At 40.5% G+C, this 20,522-nt stretch overlaps 1 protein-coding gene across 4 annotated transcripts in view; it reads right to left on the bottom strand.

Moving 5' to 3' along the window:
* Positions 1-20,522, bottom strand: part of LOC147028318 (SCO-spondin-like) — a 431,359-nt gene that overhangs the window by 189,683 nt on the left and 221,154 nt on the right. For all 4 annotated transcript variants that reach the window (XR_015057517.1, XM_085878618.1, XM_085878617.1 and 1 more), the window contains exon 79: positions 4,283-4,503. Coding sequence is in view for 3 of the 4 variants with exons in the window: in XM_085878618.1 (XP_085734744.1) it covers positions 4,283-4,503 (221 nt within the window). In the remaining variant the exon portion in view is untranslated. The remainder of the gene's footprint in view (positions 1-4,282; positions 4,504-20,522) is intronic.

Here is a 20,522-nt window from a genome sequence, read left to right as displayed (position 1 = left end):
CTGCTTGGAAATCTGCTAACATCACTGCCCTGCATAAAAAAGGTGCAAAAACAGATCCCTGCAACTACAGACCAATCAGCCTTCTCCCAATCATCAGCAAGGTTATGGAATCCATCATCGCTTCAGACATGAAATCCTTCCTCTTCTCCAATGGCTTGATTTCCAATCATCAATTTGGTTTCAGACAAGGTCACTCTACGCTGGATATGCTGCTTCTGCTCTCCAATCAATGGATGGAGGTCCTCAATGCCAGACAGGAAATCCGAGCCATATCCCTGGACATATCACGTGCTTTTGACACAGTCTGTCACCCTGCACTACTCACCAAACTCTCTTCCCATGGTATTCAAGGCCATCTCCACTCATGGCTCACAGACTTCCTCTCCTGTCTCAGTCAACGTGTGGCCCTAAATGGAGTTCTTTCATCCCCTCTTCCTGTGCCGGCTGGAGTTCCTCAAGGTAGCATTCTGGGCCCTGTTCTTTTTCTGGTTTTCATCAATGACCTCTCGGACTCTCTGGAAAATCCTCTATTTCTCTTTGCCGACGACTCCACCCTCTGCCGTACCATCTGTCATCCCTCAGACCGGCAAGCAGCAGCTTCTTCGCTCACTGCAGATCTGGATAAAATCACAAACTGGTCCAACACGTGGAACATGTCTTTCAATCCAGACAAATCTCACACTCTCACTATGTCTCTTCAAAAGGACCATTTAGAAAACCCCCCCATCCACTTTCTCAACAATCCTCTGGAAGAAGTCTTTTCTTTCAAGCTTCTGGGTCTCACTATCTGCCATGACCTTTCCTGGGAAAGTCACATTTCCAACCTCGCCTCCAAACCCAGTCGCCGACTGGGAATTCTCCATCGTGCAAAGTCCTTCCTCGGCCCTCTTGAGCTCCTGACCACTTACAAAGCTTTTGTCCGTAGCCTGATGGAGTACTGCTCTCTCCTCTGGGCTGGTGCTCCTTCCTCCCACCTTTCTCGGATTCATGCTGTCGAAAACAGGGCATTTAAGATCATCGGCATCTCCCGCAATGAAGCTGAGTCTTTGGGCCTCTCACTCAATCACCGCAGGTTGGTCGGTGGTCTTTCTGTCTTCCACTGACTCCTCTCCAGCCTTGCCCCCCCTGCTCTCTCTGCGATTTGTCCCCACCACATTTCCTCAGGGCGCTCAAGGTCCGCCAACAACCCCCTTCTGGTAAAACTACCAAAATCACTAATCACTGCTCATCTTCACTCTTTCATTCCTCTTTTTTCCTGCCTTTGGAATAAACTTCCTCACTCTATTCTTTCCCATTCTTCCCTCCAGGCTTTCAAAACAGCTGTTCACCACCACCTCTTATCTTCCCCCATCCAAATCCTTGATCTTTTCTACCCCCGATAATCCACCCAAGCCCACTTCCTTCAATTCCCCTGCTTTCCTTCCTGAAAGTCCCTGTAATGTCCATCTTCTCTTCGCCATGTTCCCCGTCCCATCCCCATCCCTCTCCCTTCCACAGTTCACCTAATGTGTCTGTTCCCCACTGTTTTATCCCTCCCACTCCCGCCCCTCTTGTCTCATGCCCCCTTGCTGTGAGTTGTGTGTTTGCTCTCATACGAGCCTCGACCAAGGTATACAAAAAAAAAAAAAAAAACGGGACGGAAATTCAAAAATCTGTCCAGTTAGATACAAGATAATATTTTTTACTATCACAATCAATAAACAGTTGCTGAATATCTTGTAGAATGGCAGACTCGATATGTTTTGAAAATGGCGATTTTTTAACTTACGTGACCTCGTGACCTTGACCCTTACCTTGAACCCGGACAAAAGTTATATCGTTGTGCAACACTCATCGACCTCTACCTACATACTAAGTTTCATCAAGATCGGAAAGAAAAATTGTTGACGGACGGACATTTGGTCCGGCTTTATTAGGTCATCTCGAAAGAGATGACCTAAAAATAGACCTGTACGTAACGTGAAATTCACTTTTCTGGAATTTAAAGTGGTCTGAATTATAAAAAATAAATAAATAATTGGGGTTTGTCATTCGGCCGAGCTTGCATTTCATACCCCTCCAGGTCGTTTGCACATGATTTTCATACATTCCCATGCTCTTTATGCCACTCAAACTTGACTTGTTTGCCATTGCATGTTCAGTCTATTGTGTTGATCACACTTGGTACTGTACTGTGTACGATTTCACACTTTTTCAATGTTCTTACTTCAATAAAAGTAAGTCAAGATTTTTGGGAAAAGGCCATTAAATGCAAATGACAGTAAGAGTGCAAAAATAGATCCAGAAAGCAATTACCTTGGATGTAAAAATAGATGTGTTGAGGAAATTTGAAGCAGGTGAAATTTTTAGCCAAATCGCGAAAGCATTCGGGCTTGCTATATCTACTGTGGGAACAATAAGTGATAATAACGACAAAATAAAAGCAAGTTCTCTCGCAGCTACACCTCGAAGCGCTACTAAGTTGTCTCACCTCAGCAGTGATGTGATGGAAAACATCTATATTACGTGTTGGGGCAGAAAAGTTTTCCACACGAACATAGCTCCGTTTATGTAATGGAAGTCAATAGGAAAATGTATGAAGAGATAAAAGGAATGCTGAAAACATCAAAAGCACATTACCACTTGATAATAGGTGATTTCAGCACGAACGTGGGACTTACGAAAGATGGGAAAGAGGACATAAACGAATCGAGTTGCAATCAGTAACACACGAAAAATAATGAACACATTCTTCAAGAAAAGTACATCGATGCTAAGGAAATGGGAAAGTCCAGATGGACAAACCAAAAAACGAGATGGATTTCATCTTAACAAACAAATTCAACATTGTCCAGGACATGAAAGTATCAAAAAGAGTGAATACAGGAAGTGATCATGGAATGCTTTTATGTAAAATAAAGATTGATACCAGATTAGCGAGACAGAAACGGTTGAGAGCAAAACACAGAAAAGCAGATCTCGGAAACCTGAAAGCTACGAAAGAAGAATTCCAAATTTAGCTGCGAAACAGGTCACAGGCACTCAGGAGAAGGAGGACGCTGACTTGGATAAATGGAACGATCAGGCAGTTGATATCATTAAAGAAAGTGCATTGAAGATTGCAGGGAAAGAAAGAAAAAGGAACAGGTATCCAAAATTTCAGACAGCACAAAACAACTTGTGAAAAAGAGATGGGAAATGAAAAGAGATGGAATTGGAATTCAAAACGTGGATTATGGAGAAACATGTAAAACAATCAGAAAGAAGATGAGTGAAGACATCAGGAAGCATAAGACGAAAAGGAAAATGGAAATGATAGAAAACAACAGAAGCCTGAAGAAAAAAAAGCAGAAAAAAAACTACCTGATGGCAAACAAAAGATCATAACGCTGCTCGACAAACATGGACATGAAATTCGAGATCAACACAAAATACTGCAACGGATGGAAGAATTTTAAGAACAGCTTTACCACAGTGAAAAAGGGGTTGAAGAGCATCATCAATCAACTTCCGAAGAGACACCAGACATCACAAACTGGGAAGTTAGACATGCATTACAAGACATGGAAAGAGTAAAAGCAGCAGGGCCGGATAACGTATGAATAGACACAATTATGGAAGGAGAAGACACAACAACAGTACAGCTTGCTAAACTATACACAGCTTGCTTAAGACAAGGGAAAGTTCCCAAGCAATGGAAAGAAGCAAACATGATAAAATCCTCTTAAAAAATGGAGACGAATGAGATCTGAAGAACTATCGTCCAATCAGCCGACTTTCAAAGATATACTGTATAAACTTCCACAAAGGTCCTGACCAAGCAATGCATTCCAGCGAGCAACCAACCAAGAGAGCAAACGGGCTTCAGAAGTGGATATTCCACCATAGACCACAAACACACTATCAATCAACTGAATGAAAAACATCAGGAATATAATAAACCTATAATCTGCACGATATCTGCAGACTTTGAGATGGTATTCGACTCTGTAGAAACACAATCGGTGCTGGATTCCTTACATCAACAAGGGGTGGAAAGGAAAATCCACTGAATTACTGAAAGGGGAAAATCCATTGAATTACTGAAAGGTATTTACACAGATTGTACAACTACAATTCTAGTTTAAAATAATGGAATGTCACCTTCTACCCAGTGAGTATTTAAAAGTCGATAATAAATGAATGACAGTCACAATTTAGCAACAATGCTCAAAATGAAATTATAATTGGACGAATTATGAGGTATGGTGCAATAGATACATGATATGAGCAGTGGTAATGGCCGATCCAGAATGGTGATTACCTTGACAGTTGTGTGGAAAGCACTTTCTTTCCTCACGGCCATTTCCTGAACACCCATGACCTCCATTTTGAGGTATGGGGCTGTCACAGAGACGATAGCGTTCCTGAAAAGAGCCTGGCTGGCAGTAACGAGGGCAAATTGACCATGAGGTCCAAGCTCCCCAAGCCCCATCGACAGCGCAGTGCAAGTTGCTGCATTGTAGGCGGCCCTCTCGACAGGTACTGAGGGGAAAAAAAGTCTTCAGTACAGGTACCAAGATTATTCTGCTGTCTGTCTCTCCGAAATAAATATTCATTCTCGAAGAGCACACAAAGCAAAAATTGCACCCAGATTTTAAAAATAAATTACCGAACTTAATAGCATTCAAGTTTGTTGAATTTGGCTGGAATGTTTGGTGAATATAACTGAATGAAGTAATCTGACCCCCGATTAGAAAGAAACTGGAGGAAATGTCTGTGGATGATGATGTCATAGTTGCCGAAAATTGTAAAGATAATTGAACGGGAATCAAGCTGGGGACATTATGGCGTTTAATGGTTTGTATAGACTGAGATCAGAGTGGCCAAGTTAATACACAGGCTTCAGCAGTAGCAGCAGCAGGAGCAGCAGGATGTTGGGAGTGAGTTGCTTTGAGTTTTATGATAGTTTCTGGCCTCAAATGGCCAACAAGCTTCTCAAACTCGATGCCTGCAGAACTTTTCAATGGAAAAGATGGGCATGTTACCTGCTTCCCAAAATATATGGAGTGCTCAGACAGTGAGAATGACCACCACATTGCTCACAGTTTCAGCAGCCCTGTGGTTGAATTGAGTGATTCTCATTAATTCTTTCTCTTTGTCTCTCTCATTATATCATCCTTCCTCCAAGGATTACCTGGGTGGTTTGCATTTGCCTTACCAGTGGTAGTCAGGGCAATAATTTGTATTTTGTTCAGCATGCTGGCCCTCTTAAAAAATAAAAATAAAAAAACCGTGGGACGTTCCCATTTTCCACACATGTGGGATGTGGGAAAAACTTTATGACCAAGAAACATTGCCCCAGATTGCTGCCAAATTGCATAGGCCTTAAAAAGCTGTGTTGTTCATGTGAATCGCGAATTCCAGACAAATGGAACCCACAATCTGCTGACACGAACTGTCTGACAAGACATGTTAACAACTTTTCAGCCATCTGTAGGACAAGGAACTTCTCACTGACTACCAGTATGGCTTTTGCCATTCCCACTGTACTGGTGATCTGCTATCCTTAATTATGGAATATTTCAACAAGACATTGGAGCTCAAAGGTGGAGGTTACGTGGAGGTGAGGTGTTTTTAACAACATAGAGGTGAGGTGTTTTTAATTACGTGGTGGTGATGTGTTTTTACTTACGTGGTAGTGCGTTTTTAATAACGTCGGGGTGAGGTGTTTTGAATAACATGGTGGTGAGGTGCTTTTAATAAAGTGGCGGTGAGGTGTTTTGAATTATGTGGCGGTGAGGTGTTTTTAATTACGGGGTGGTGAGGTGTTTTTAATAACGTGGCGGTGAGGTGTTTTTAATAACGTGGAGGTGAGGTGTTTTTAATAACGTGATGGGGAGGTGTTTTTAATAACGTGGGGGTGAGGTGTTTTTAATAACGTGGGGTGAGGTGTTTTTAATAACGTGGAGGTGAGGTGTTTTGAATTACGTGGTGGTGAGATGTTTTTAATAATGTGGCAGTGAGATGTTTTTAATAATGTGGCAGTGAGTTGTTTTAAATAATGCGGTCGTGAGTTGTTTTAAATAATGTGGCAGTGAGTTGTTTTAAATAATGCGGTCGTGAGTTGTTTTAAATAATGTGGCAGTGAGATGTTTTTAATAATGTGGCAGTGAGGTGTTTTTAATAATGTTGCAGTGAGGTGTTTTTAATAAAGTGGAAGTGAGGTGTTTTTAATAAAGTGGCAGTGAGTTGTTTTTAATAAAGTGGCGGTGAGGTGTTTTTAATAATGTGGCAGTGAGGTGTTTTTAATAATGTGGCAGTGAGATGTTTTAATAACATGGCAGTGAGGTGTTTTTAATAATGTCGCAGTGAGTTGTTTTAAATAATGTGGCAGTGAGATGTTTTAATAATGTGGCAGTGAGGTGTTTTTAATAATGTGGCAGTGAGGTGTTTTTAATAATGTGGCAGTGAGATGTTTTTAATAATGTGGCTGTGAGGTGTCTTTAATTATGTGGCAGTGAGGTGTTTTTAATAATGTCGCAGTGAGATGTTTTTAATAATGCGGCAGTGAGTTGTTTTAAATAATGCGGTTGTGAGTTGTTTTAAATAATGTGGCAGTGAGTTGTTTTAAATAATGCGGTCGTGAGTTATTTTAAATAAAGTGGCAGTGAGTTGTTTTTAATAATGTGGCAGTGAGGTGTTTTTAATAATGTGGCAGTGAGGTGTTTTTAATAAAGTGGCAGTGAGGTGTTTTTAATAAAGTGGCTGTGAGTTGTTTTTAATAAAGTGGCGGTGAGGTGTTTTTAATAATGTGGCAGTGAGGTGTTTTTAATAAAGTGGCAGTGAGTTGTTTTAAATAATGCGGTAGTGAGGTCTTTTTATTAAATTGGCAGTGAGGTGTTTTTAATAATGTTGCAGTGAGATGTTTTTAATAATGTGGCAGTGAGTTGTTTTAAATAATGCGGTCGTGAGTTGTTTTAAATAATGTGGCAGTGAGTTGTTTTTAATAAAGTGGCGGTGAGGTGTTTTTAATAATGTGGCAGTGAGGTGTTTTTAATAATGTGGCAGTGAGATGTTTTAATAACATGGCAGTGAGGTGTTTTTAATAATGTCGCAGTGAGTTGTTTTAAATAATGTGGCAGTGAGATGTTTTAATAATGTGGCAGTGAGGTGTTTTTAATAATGTGGCAGTGAGGTGATTTTAATAATGTGGCAGTGAGATGTTTTTAATAATGTGGCTGTGAGGTGTCTTTAATTATGTGGCAGTGAGGTGTTTTTAATAATGTCGCAGTGAGATGTTTTTAATAATGCGGCAGTGAGTTGTTTTAAATAATGCGGTTGTGAGTTGTTTTAAATAATGTGGCAGTGAGTTGTTTTAAATAATGCGGTCGTGAGTTATTTTAAATAAAGTGGCAGTGAGTTGTTTTTAATAATGTGGCAGTGAGGTGTTTTTAATAAAGTGGCTGTGAGTTGTTTTTAATAAAGTGGCGGTGAGGTGTTTTTAATAATGTGGCAGTGAGGTGTTTTTAATAAAGTGGCAGTGAGTTGTTTTAAATAATGCGGTAGTGAGGTCTTTTTATTAAATTGGCAGTGAGGTGTTTTTAATAATGTGGCAGTGAGATGTTTTTAATAATGTGGCAGTGATTTGTTTTAAATAATGCGGTCGTGAGTTGTTTTAAATAATGTGGCAGTGAGTTGTTTTAAATAATGCGGTCGTGAGTTGTTTTAAATAATGTGGCAGTGAGATGTTTTTAATAATGTGGCAGTGAGGTGTTTTTAATAATGTGGCAGTGAGGTGTTTTTAATAAAGTGGAAGTGAGGTGTTTTTAATGAAGTGGCAGTGAGTTGTTTTTAATAAAGTGGCGGTGAGGTGTTTTTAATAATGTGGCAGTGAGGTGTTTTTAATAATGTGGCAGTGAGATGTTTTTAATAATGTGGCAGTGAGATGTTTTAATAACATGGCAGTGAGGTGTTTTTAATAATGTGGAAGTGAGGTGTTTTTAATAAAGTGGCGGTGAGGTGTTTTTAATAATGTGGCAGTGAGGTGTTTTTAATAATGTGGCAGTGAGATGTTTTAATAATGTGGCAGTGAGGTGTTTTTAATAATGTGGCAGTGAGATGTTTTTAATAATGTGGCAGTGAGGTGTCTTTAATTATGTGGAAGTGAGGTGTTTTTAATAATGTGGCAGTGAGATGTTTTTAATAATGCGGCAGTGAGTTGTTTTAAATAATGCGGTTGTGAGTTGTTTTAAATAATGTGGCAGTGAGTTGTTTTAAATAATGCGGTCGTGAGTTATTTTAAATAAAGTGGCAGTGAGTTGTTTTTAATTATGTGGCAGTGAGGTGTTTTTAATAATGTGGCAGTGAGGTGTTTTTAATAAAGTGGTAGTGAGGTGTTTTTAATAAAGTGGCTGTGAGTTGTTTTTAATAAAGTGGCGGTGAGGTGTTTTTAATAATGTGGCAGTGAGGTGTTTTTAATAAAGTGGGAGTGAGTTGTTTTAAATAATGCGGTAGTGAGGTGTATTTATTAAAGTGGCAGTGAGGTGTTTTTAATAATGTGGCAGTGAGATGTTTTTAATAATGTGGAAGTGAGGTGTTTTTAATAATGTGGCAGTGAGGTGTTTTTAATAAAGTGGCAGTGAGGTGTTTTTAATAAAGTGGCAGTGAGTTGTTTTTAATAAAGTGGGGGTGAGGTGTTTTTAATAATGTGGCAGTGAGGTGTTTTTAATAAGGTGGCAGTGAGTTGTTTTAAATAATGCGGTAGTGAGGTCTTTTTATTAAATTGGCAGTGAGGTGTTTTTAATAATGTGGCAGTGAGATGTTTTAAATAACGCGGTAGTGAGGTGTTTTTATTGAAGTGGCAGTGAGGTGTTTTTAATAATGTGGAAGTGAGGTGTTTTTAATAATGTCAGTGAGGTGTTTTTAATAAAGTGGCAGTGAGGTGTTTTTAATAAAGTGGGAGTGAGTTGTTTTAAATAATGCGGTAGTGAGTTGTTTTAAATAATGCGGTAGTGAGGTGTTTTTATTAAAGTGGCAGTGAGTTGTTTTTAATCATGTGGCAGTGAGATGTTTTTTATAAAGTGGCAGTGAGGTGTTTTTAATAAAGTGGCAGTGAGTTGTTTTTAATAAAGTGGCGGTGAGGTGTTTTATTAATGTGGCAGTGAGGTGTTTTTAATAAAGTGGCAGTGAGTTGTTTTAAATAACGCGGTAGTGAGGTGTTTTTATTAAAGTGGCAGTGAGGTGTTTTTAATAATGTGGCAGTGAGATGTTTTTAATAATGTGGAAGTGAGGTGTTTTTAATAAAGTGGCAATGAGTTGTTTTAAATAATGCGGTAGTGAGGTGTTTTTATTAAAGTGGCAGTGAGGTGTTTTTAATAATGTGGCAGTGAGATGTTTTTAATAATGTGGCAGTGGGGTGTTTTTAATAATGTGGCAGTGAGGTGTTTTAAATAATGTGGAAGTGAGATGTTTTTATTAAAGTGGCAGTGAGATGTTTTTAATAATGTGGCAGTGGGGTGTTTTTAATAATGTGGCAGTGAGTTGTTTTAAATAATGCGGTAGTGAGGTGTTTTTATTAAAGTGGCAGTGAGTTGTTTTAAATAATGCGGTAGTGATGTGTTTTTAATAAAGTGGCAGTGAGGTGTTTTTAATAATGTGGCAGTGAGATGTTTTTAATAATGTGGCAGTGGGGTGTTTTTAATAATGTGGCAGTGGGGTGTTTTTAATAATGTGGCAGTGAGTTGTTTTAAATAATGCGGTAGTGAGGTGTTTTTATTAAAGTGGAAGTGAGTTGTTTTCAATAATGTGGCAGTGAGGTGTTTTTAATAAAGTGGCAGTGAGATGTTTTAATAATATGGCAGTGAGGTGTTTTTAATAATGTGGCAGTGAGATGTTTTTAATAATGTGGCAGTGAGGTGTTTTTAATAAGGTGGCAGTGAGGTGTTTTTAATAAGGTGGCAGTGAGGTGTTTTTAATAAAGTGGCAGTGAGATGTTTTAATAATGTGGCAGTGAGTTGTTTTTAATAATGTGGCAGTGAGGTGTTTTTAATAATGTGGCAGTGAGATGTTTTTAATAATGTGGCAGTGGGGTGTTTTTAATAATGTGGCAGTGAGTTGTTTTAAATAATGCGGTGGTGAGATGTTTTTATTAAAGTGGCAGTGAGTTGTTTTAAATAATGCGGTAGTGATGTGTTTTTAATAAAGTGGCAGTGAGGTGTTTTTAATAATGTGGCAGTGAGATGTTTTTAATAATGTGGCAGTGGGGTGTTTTTAATAATGTGGCAGTGAGTTGTTTTAAATAATGCGGTAGTGAGGTGTTTTTATTAAAGTGGCAGTGAGTTGTTTTAAATAATGTGGCAGTGAGGTGTTTTTAATAAAGTGGCAGTGAGATGTTTTAATAATGTGGCAGTGAGGTGTTTTCAATAATGTGGCAGTGAGATGTTTTTAATAATGTGGCAGTGAGGTGTTTTTAATAATGTGGCAGTGAGATGTTTTTAATAATGTGGCAGTGGGGTGTTTTTAATAATGTGGCAGTGAGTTGTTTTAAATAATGCGGTAGTGAGGTGTTTTTATTAAAGTGGCAGTGAGTTGTTTTAAATAAAGCGGTAGTGAGGTGTTTTTAATAAAGTGGCTGTGAGATGTTTTAATAACATGGCAGTGAGGTGTTGTAAGTAATGTGGCAGTGAGGTCTTTTAATCATGTGGCGGTGTTTGTCCCACTGCAGCGACGTGAGGAGAGCGTCATTCACCGATCCATGCCAGTATCGACTTGTATAAAACACAGTGTGTATTTGTGTGTTTGTGTTTGCCTGTCTTCCTTTATAAGGATGATTTACGAAGAGTTTTGAAGGCCAATCTGTCACCCCAACTGTGTGTTCACTGAAGTCTATTTTACAAGATTAAAAAAACTCGAAAAACATTTTTCATAAAAGAGTAATTACGTCTCTTCTATTGGAAATGTAGATGGTGACAAGTGACTGAGCCTCGAGGGCAATGCACAGAAACGTTTTAAAAAGAAAAATAACAAGAAAAAGACCAATCAATGATTGCAGACCCTCACCAGGACTTGTTTTGTGTGGTGTTTGTGTAGTTTTGTGAGGTGTATTTTGTGTGGCATTTGTGTAATGGTATGTTGCATAAAAAATGAGAAACACAATTGGAACTGCCACTTTACAACTGCTGGCAGTGATGACTGGGTTCCAAGTTGTCCGGCTTTGATGCAACCCTGCTTTGATCGGACACCTGACACTGACCCGTAACCTTTTTTATTAGCATTTCATTGAACTCAGAATGTGATTAAAACAAATCAACTGAGATCAAATGGAAGTCCTGCATTGGAGTAATCAGAAGGAAACCAAACAAGCAAAAATAAAAGATGAAGTCATCAGGAGGAACCTGGATAGGATTCGCAGTTCAGCTTCTCTTCCTCTACCTTCAAACACATCAAGGCACAGCAAAGTGAGCCTTATTAAAAAAAAAACAAAAAAAACCCACATCAAAAAATTAAATAATTCTGGCTGCCAGACCATGTAACTGATCAATTATTCCTCAACAACCTTGTACACGCATGCCTTAAGGAACATTTTTGTAAATTTCCCTCGATCTGTTCAGCTTTTCTGGAGAAGAAGATTTTTTTTATATGTTTTGGGTGAATCCAATATGGCTTCCAAACCATGTGACCTCTGACATCATGTGTGTACCTTTTGTTCCTCATGGAAAGGTGGTCATATGTGTCAAGTTTTGCCTCGATCTGTTGAGCAATTTCAAAGAAGAAAATTTTTGAAGGTTATTTTTTGTTAAAAACAATTCGGCTGCCGAATCATGTGACCGATGTCATCATCAAATTTTTTTCTGTGGACCATTTTATCCCGAGATGACCCTCAAATTTTTTCATACTGATCAGATGTAGCGTTCTACATAGGCAATTATGACATCATAATAAGGACACCTGTGACATCAGAAAATAAATCTCTCATTCCCCATGAAGAGTACTTGCTGTGTGCCAACTTTCAATTTTTTCCTTGGTGCGGTTTCAGAGATATAGAGGTCCAAAGTCTTTCAATATGGCTGCCACACTACGTGACCTACTATGTCATAATTATCATTAAAACATTCTCCATGAGTAGTTGCACCAATGGTGAAAATTACGTCTTTATCCGGCAAATGGTTGCGGACAAAAACACGAAAGTTCTGGCACCCTTCCACTTTTTTTGAATAACTCACAATTTTCAAAAAATAAGTTGAAATTGACAAAAGTATTTGGTCTCCACAATTCTATATGTCACTGTTAATATAACAGAACCTTGTTTTTGTTTCAAAACTTAATATATCATTTTAAATCAGAAAATAAAGAGACATGGCACAGACAAAATAAATGCAGTCAAGCACTTCCTATAGCCATGAATGAGCTTCCTACACCTCTCTACTGGCAGTTTGACCCACTCTTCTTGTGCAAACTGTTTCAGTTCTCCCAGATTTGAAGGGTGTCTTCTCCCAAATGCTGTTTTCAGATCTCCCGACAAGTGTTCAATGGAGTTCAGGTCTGGACTCATTGATGGCCACTTCAGAACAGTCCATCGTTTTACCTTGAACCATTCCTGGGTGCTTTTTGAAGTGTGTTTGGGGTCATTGTCCTGCTGCAAGACCCATGACCTTCAACGGAGACCCAGCTTTCTGACACTGGGTTCAACATTGCACTCCAAAATGCCTTGGTATCTCCTGATTTCATGATGCCATGCACACATTCAAGGCACCCAGTGCCAGAGGCAGCACAGCAACCCCAAAACATCACTGAACCTCCTCCATGTTTGATTGTCGGGAAGGTGTTCTTTTCTTTGAAGGCTTCATTTTGATATCTTTAAACATAGAGATGAGGTGCTTCACCAAAAAGCTCTAATTTAGTCTCGTCTGTCCACAGGACATTCTCCCAGAAGGATTTTGGCTTGTTTTGGTGTGTTTTGGCAAACTCCAGTTCGGCTTTCTTCTGTATCTTTCTTAGCAGTGGGGTTCTCCTTGGTCTCAGATCATAGGATTGAGTTGGCAACGGAGGGTGTGAGTTGACACTGCCGTACATTGTGTATGAAGGTCAGCTTGAATCTGTTTGGCAGTTGATCGAGGTGCTTTCTCAACCATTTGAACAATCCTTCGCTGCAATCTTCGATCAAGTTCTCTCGTGTCCACGTGCAGGGAGGTTTGGCTACAGTGCCATGGGCCATTAACTTCCTAATAACATTGCGTACAGTGGACACAGGAACATCAAAGTCTCTGGAGATGGACTTGCAGCCGTGAGATTGTTCATGCTTGGCTACAATCTTGTGTCTAACCACCTCAGACAATTCTCTGGTTTTCTTTCTTTTCTCCATGCTCATTGTGGTACACACAGTGACACAAAATAGCAGTAAGACTCCTTTTCTCTATTCAGACTGGTTGAATGAGTGATTACCCCTCAGCCCGAATTGGGCTTAGGGGTATTGTCGTCACAGGCATTGTCCGGGCGTCTGTCAACTTTTAGTTTCTGCCAATTTCGAGGAGAACGCCTTGTCCGATTAAATTCATTTTTGCAGTGCGTGTTGGGGCTGGGTAGAGGAAGGTTCCTGACGATAATGGGTGCGCTGCGATTTTCAATGTGGCCTCCATGGCCGCCATCTTGAAATTGGTTTCCGTCAATTTCGAGGAGAACGCCTTGTCCGATTAAATCCATTTTTGCAGAGGGTGTTGGGGTTGAGTAGAGGAAGGTTCCTTTCGAAAATGGGCGCGCTGCGATTTTCACTAGCCGCCACCGTAGCCATCTTGAAGTCTGATTGATTTTCGATATGACGTCCAATGTACTCGAACTGACTGCATCATCATGATATCACTGCTTCCTTTTACAATGCATGGGCTGAGGGGTTACGCCCGCTTTGCGGAGCTATTTGTTATTTTTATATTGCAAACATCTGCAACTCACCACAGGTCAGTTCAATTCCAAAGTAAAGGAGAATCACCTGCTTGAAATCTTATTTTTTCGAAAACAACTTCTAAAAGGTGCCAATAATATTTGATTGGGCCATTTTTGGATTTCTGTGTGGAATAAGCTCAGATTTCAGAGTTTTTTCAACTTTTGTTTTGTTTTGTTCCACTGCAAGCCAAAGAAATACATTTGTGGAGACCTATAGATTGATTAATTACAACAATTTTCTGGAAGAAATGGTGCATTATTTGAAAAAAGTGCAAGGGTGCTAATATTTTTGGCCACGACTATACGTCTGTAGTATGTCTAATAAATAAAGAAGGAAGAAGCACACCTGATGCTCGGCAGAGGCTTCAGACTTTGTCACACTCATGAGGCGGGACCGTTAAAATGAAACGTCCCAGGAGATAAATAAAATAGAGTCACATTTGTGCATGTAGTGTTTTAAAATAACACTTCTTGCTATGAAACATATCTTCCAGTCTCCATGAATCTTTCAAATAAAATATTTCCAACCTGTCATTTTTGATGGACTATTATACGAGTATATACAGTGCCTATAGAAAGTCTACACCCCCTTTCAAAATTTTCATCTTTTGTTGCCTGGTAGCCAGGAACTAAATTGCATTAAACCAGACTTTTCCACATTTATTTACTGTACACATTGTAACCCACAACTTCCAAGTGAAAAAACAAATTCCACAATTTTCAGAAAATTAATTGCAAAACTAGAATATCTTGGTTGGATAAGTGTCCACCCCCTGAGTTAATACATGGTGGAAGCACCTTTGACAGCAATTGCAGCTGTGAGTCTGTTGGGATAGGTCTCTACCAACTTTGCACACCTTGAATGGGAAATATTTGCCCATTCTTCTGTACAAAATTGTTAAAGCTCAGGCAAGTTGCATGGGGAGCATTGATTGACAGCAGTCTTCCAAGTCATGCCACAGATTTTCAATTGACTTTAGGTCGGGACTCTCTGACTGGGCCATTCAAGGACATTTCTGATTTTGTTTCTTAGCCACTCCAGTGCAGCTTTGGCTGTGTGCTTCGGGGTCATTATCAGGCTGAAAGGTGAACTTTTGTCCAAATTTCAGCTTTCTTGCAGAGGGCAGTAAGTTTTCCTCAAAGAGTTTTCTGTATTTTGCTCCATACATTTTCCCTTCTATCCTGACCAGTGCTCCAGGCTCTGCTGGTAAGAAACATCCCCCCATAACACAATGCTGCCACCACCATGTTTCACAGTAAGGATGGTATTCTTTGGGTGATGTGTGTGTTGGGTTTGTGTCAAACATAACGTTTTGCATTTTGGCCAAAAAGTTCAATTTTGGTTTCATCAGACAACACAAATTTTTGCCACATGGCTTCGGAATCTCCCGAGTGTTTTTTAGCATACATCAAAGGGGACTCAAGGTGGGCTTTTTTGAGTAATGGCTTCCTTATTGTCACCCCACAGCACAGGCCAGACTTGTAGAGTGCTTGGGATATTGTTGTCACATGTACACAGTGACCAGTCTTTACTATAAAGGCAGGTAGCTCTTTAAAAGTTGTCATTGGCCTCTTGGTGGCCTCTCTGATCAGTTTCCTCCTTGTTTGGTCATCAAGTTTGGAGGGACGGCCTGATCTCGGCCGGGTCTTGGTGGTAGCATACGCCTTCCACTTCTGAATGATTGTCATTGTCTGTGCTACAAGGGATATTCAAGGCCTTTGAAATATTTTATACCCATCCCCTGATCTGTGCCTTTCCACAACTTTATCCCAGAGGTCATTTGAAAGCTCCTTTGTGCTCATGGTTGAGTCTTTACTGTGAAATGCACTACCCAGCAGAGGAAACCTACAGGAACAGCTTATTTTATCCTGCAATAATCAGAATCACGACAATTTAACACATTATCGAGGCCAATTAACTTGGTGTGTGTTTTTGAAGGTGATTGGTTCCACCTGAGCGAATTTACAATTACTACTATAAGGGGGGCTGGACACTTATCCATTGAAGATATTCCAGTTTTGTATATTAAATAAATTTTCTGAAATTTGTGGAATTTGTTTTTCAATTGGAAGTTGTGGGTTATGATGTGTAAATAAAGGCAAAAAAAGTCTGACCGAATGCTCTTTAATTCCAGGCTATAAAGCAACAAAATATGACAATTTTGAAAGGGGATATAGACTTTCTATAGGCACTGCATATCTCTATACATTTATATAGTATATTTGTGCAGTGTGTGTTGTGTTTCCCTGTCCTATCCTGTGTTGTCACTGAACTATTCCCTCAAACTTTTGTGAAATCATCCCAAACTTCCTGGCTGCACCAACCTCTCCTGTCTGTGTGTGTGTCCTAAGGTTATTTTGTTTGACATTTTTGACTAATCATTGCTGTGTTTCACACCTTAATTTTTGCTATGGATGAAGAATAATGTCCATTTCTGGGCTCAGATTTTTTTTTCTGGGTGTTTCTTCCCCTCCCCCATTCTTCCTCCAAGTGTCCCTTTACGCTGCGGTTGGTGTGTTTCCGTCTTTTCCATTGTGTTCATGTATTATGACTTGGCTCATTGATGACAATGGTAGTTAATAATCTTAATGATACTTTATTAAGTCTCAATAACCCAATCTTGATCACATGATCAAACTTGTAATGCAATAACAGAATAAAATTGGTTATCCCATTTTCAGTCTATTTCCAACTTTACACTTTTAAAGAGACTTGTCGAACATGTTTCTGGCAGCTTATCAAATTTATCGGACTAAAAGTACACCTTTGTTTATTTACCTGAAAAATGAAGGCACTCATAATCTCATACACGTGGTGATATAAGGCACATATATTACTTTCAAGTTGGCTTTCAAGTTCAAGGAATATTACACATATATTACCACTGAATTAATATATGTATGTATGTATGTATGTATGTATGTATGTATGTATGTATGTATGTATGTATGTATGTATGTATATATATATATATATATATATATATATATATATATATATATATATATATATATATACACACAAATGTGTGTATGTGTATGTGTATGTGTATGTGTATGTGTATGTGTATGTGTGTATTTATATATATTTATATATATATATATATATATATATTGTATATATATATATATATATATACATTATATATATATATATATATATATATATATATATATATATATATAAAAAACCAAGTCGAAAACACCACGGGGTTGACTCAGCCTTCCATCCTTCCGAGGTCGGCGAAATGAGTACCAGTTGTACTAGGCCTGGTGTATGCCCCAGTTAGAATAGGTGTACCATATCCCTGTGTGTCGTAAGAGGCGACCAGGTTTGCGTCAGGAAGGGCATTTGGTGTAAAAACCTATGCCAAATCATTATGCGGACAACAAAATGAATTTCCATACCGGATCCGTCGAGGCCCGGGTTACCAATGACCGCCACCGGTACCGGTGGTCAGCAGGGTACCAGTGGAAATTGTGCTACTGCTGGGTGAAGGAGGAGAAGGAGACGGGGAAGGCGAGTCCGGAGGCAGTGGGAGAGGGGGAAGGGTAGAAGTGTGCAGGTGAGAGTTGGTACTCTGAATGTTGGGACGATGACTGGCAAAGGGCGAGAGTTGGCTGATATGATGGAGAGAAGAAAAGTGGAAATACTATGTGTGTACAAGAGACCAAGTGGATAGGGAGGAGCATTGAAGGTGGTTTCACACTGTTCTACCATGGTGTGGATGGGAGGAGAAATGGTGTCGGGGTAATCCTGAAGGAAGATTATGTCAAGAGGGTATTGGAGGTGAGGAGAGTGTCTGACCGAGTGATGAGTGTGAAGTTGGAAATTGAAGGGGTGATGATGAATGTCATCATTGCATATGCCCCACATATGGGGTGTGAGATGGAATATAAAGAAGATTTCTGGAGTGAGTTAGATGAAGTGGTGGAGAGTGTATCCAAGGATGAAAGAGTGGTGATTGGAGCAGATTTCAATGGACATGTTGGGGAAGGGAATAAAGAGGATGAGGAGGTGATGGGTAGGTACGGTCTCAACAAGAGAAATGTGGAAGGGCAAATGGTGGTAGAGTTTGCAAAAAGAATGGAAATGGCAGTGGTAAATACGTATTTCAAGAAGAAGGAGGAACACAGGGTGACATACAAGAGTGGAGGAAAGTGCACACAGGTGGATTACATCTTAGGCAGGAGATGCAACCTGAAAGAGATTAGTAATTTGAAGGTGGTGGCAGGGGAGAGTGTAGCTCAACAGCATCGATTGGTGGTCTGCAGGATGACTTTAGAGGTGAGGTTGAGGAAGAGAGTGAGGGCTGAACCAAGGACCAGATGGTGGAAGCTGAAGGAGGAAGACTGTTGCGTGAAATTTAGGGAGGAGGTGAGACAGGCGTTGGATGGTGGTAAAGATGGGTGGGATGATTGGGCAACTACAGCATAAGTGGTGAGGGAGATAGCTGGGAAGGTACTTGGTGTGACATCTGGACAGAGGAAGGAAGATCAGGAGTCTTGGTGGTGGAATGAGGAAGTACAGGAAAGTATAAGGAAGAAGGGGTTGGCAAAAAGGAAGTGGGATAGTCAGAGAGATGAAGAAAGTAAGGAGGAGTACAAGGAGTGGCGGCGAAAGGCAAAAAGAGAGGTGGCAAAGGCCAAGGAAAAGGCATATGACGAGCTGTATGAGAAGTTGGATACAAAAGAAGGGGAAAAGGATTTATACCGATTGGCAAGACAGAGGGACCGAGCTGGGAAGGATGTGCTGCAGGTTAGGGTGATAAAGGACGCAAATGAGAATGTGCTGACGAGCGAGGAGAGTGTGTTGAGAAGGTGGATGGAGTACTTTGAGGAGCTGATGAATGAAGAAAATGAGAGAGAGAAGGTTGGAAGAGGTGGAGATAATGAATCTGGAAGTGGGGTGGATCAGTAAGGATGAAGTGAGGACTGCTATGAAGAAGATGAAAAGTGGAAAGGCGGTTGGCCCAGATGGTATACCAGTGGAGGCATGGACATGTTTAGGAGAGATGGCAGTGGGGTTGTTAACCAGATTGTTTAATAAAGTCTTGGAAAGTGAGAGGATGCCGGAGGAGTGGAGATCAAGTGTACTGGTTCCGATTTTCAAGAATAAGGGTGATGTGCAGAGCTGTGGAAATTACAGAGGGATAAAGTTGTTAAGCCACACCATGAAGTTGTGGGAAAGAGTAGTGGATGCTCGGTTGAGAGGAGAGGTGATGATCTGTGAGCAGCAATATGGGTTTATGCCAGGAAAGAGCACCACTGATGCGATGTTTGCTTTGAGAATGTTGATGGAGAAGTATAGGGAAGGCCAGAAGGAGTTACATTGTGTGTTTGTGGATTTAGAGAAAGCTTATGATAGGGTGCCAAGAGAGGAGTTGTGGCATTGTATGAGGAAGTCGGGAGTGGTGGAGAAGTATGTGAGGATCGTGCAGGATATGTATGAGGACAGTGTGACAGCGGTGAGGTGTGCGGTAGGAATGATGGACCGGTTTAAGGTAAAAGTGGGATTGCACCAAGGATCGACTCTGAGCCCTTTCCTGTTTGCAATGGTGATGGACAGGTTGACGGTCGAGATCAGACTGGAGTCTCCATGGACTATGATGTTCGCGGATGACATCATGATCTGTAGGGAGAGTAGGGAGCAGGCTGAGGCGAGCCTCGAGAGGTGGAGGTACGCACTGGAGAGAAGGGGAATGATAGTCAGTCGGAGTAAGATGGAGTACATGTGCGTAAATGAGAGGGAGGGCGGTGGCATGGTGCGGTTGCAAGGAGTTGAGGTGGGGAAGGTGGATGGGTTTAAATACTTGGGATCAACTGTCCAAAGTAACGGAGAGTGTGGGAGAGAAGTAAAAAAGAGAGTGCAGGCAGGATGGAGTGGGTGGAGAAGAGTTGCAGGAGTGATTTGTGACAGAAGGGTAGCTGCAAGAGTGAAGGGGAAAGTATATCAGACGGTAGTGAGACTAGCTATGTTGTATGGTTTGGAGGCGGTGGTGCTGACAAAAAAGACAGGAAGCGGAGCTGGAAGTGGCAGAGTTAAAGATGCTGCGATTCTCGTTGGGAATGACGAGGATGGACAGGATAAGGAATGAGTATATTAGAGGGACAGCGCAGGTAGGACGGTTTGGAGACAAAGTGAGAGAGGCGAGATTGAGATGGTTTGGACATGTGCACAGGAGGGAAGCGGAGTATTTCGGGAGAAGGATGCTATGAATGGAGCCGCCAGGTAGGAGGAGAAGAGGAAAGCCAAAGAAGAGGTTCATGGATACGGTGAGGGCGGACATGCGGGTGGTTGGAGTGTCAATGGAAGATGTGGAGGATAGAGCGAAATGGAGACGGTTGATCCACTGTGGCGACCCCTAACGGGAGCTGGCCGAAAGAAGAAGAAGATATTACTTTTAAGTTGGAAACCATTATGATTCAAAAATAAAGAATATTTAACCAGACTGCAAAAAATGAGGATTACATGGCATCTCATTCACATGGCGGTCACTCTCGCGACCTTCATTTAGGGGGTACACATTTAATATGTGCAAATATAGCAGAATATTTTGATTATCCCTTCGTCCCACCCCATGTGTACATAATAAATACATGCCCCAATTGTCGGTAATTACCAG

Source organism: Eptatretus burgeri, chromosome 4 (assembly GCF_056783735.1).
Source record: "Eptatretus burgeri isolate ZD-2024b chromosome 4, Ebu_testis_v1, whole genome shotgun sequence".
In the NCBI taxonomy this organism is placed as follows: domain Eukaryota; kingdom Metazoa; phylum Chordata; class Myxini; order Myxiniformes; family Myxinidae; genus Eptatretus; species Eptatretus burgeri.
This window is presented reverse-complemented; position numbering and strand designations above follow the sequence as displayed.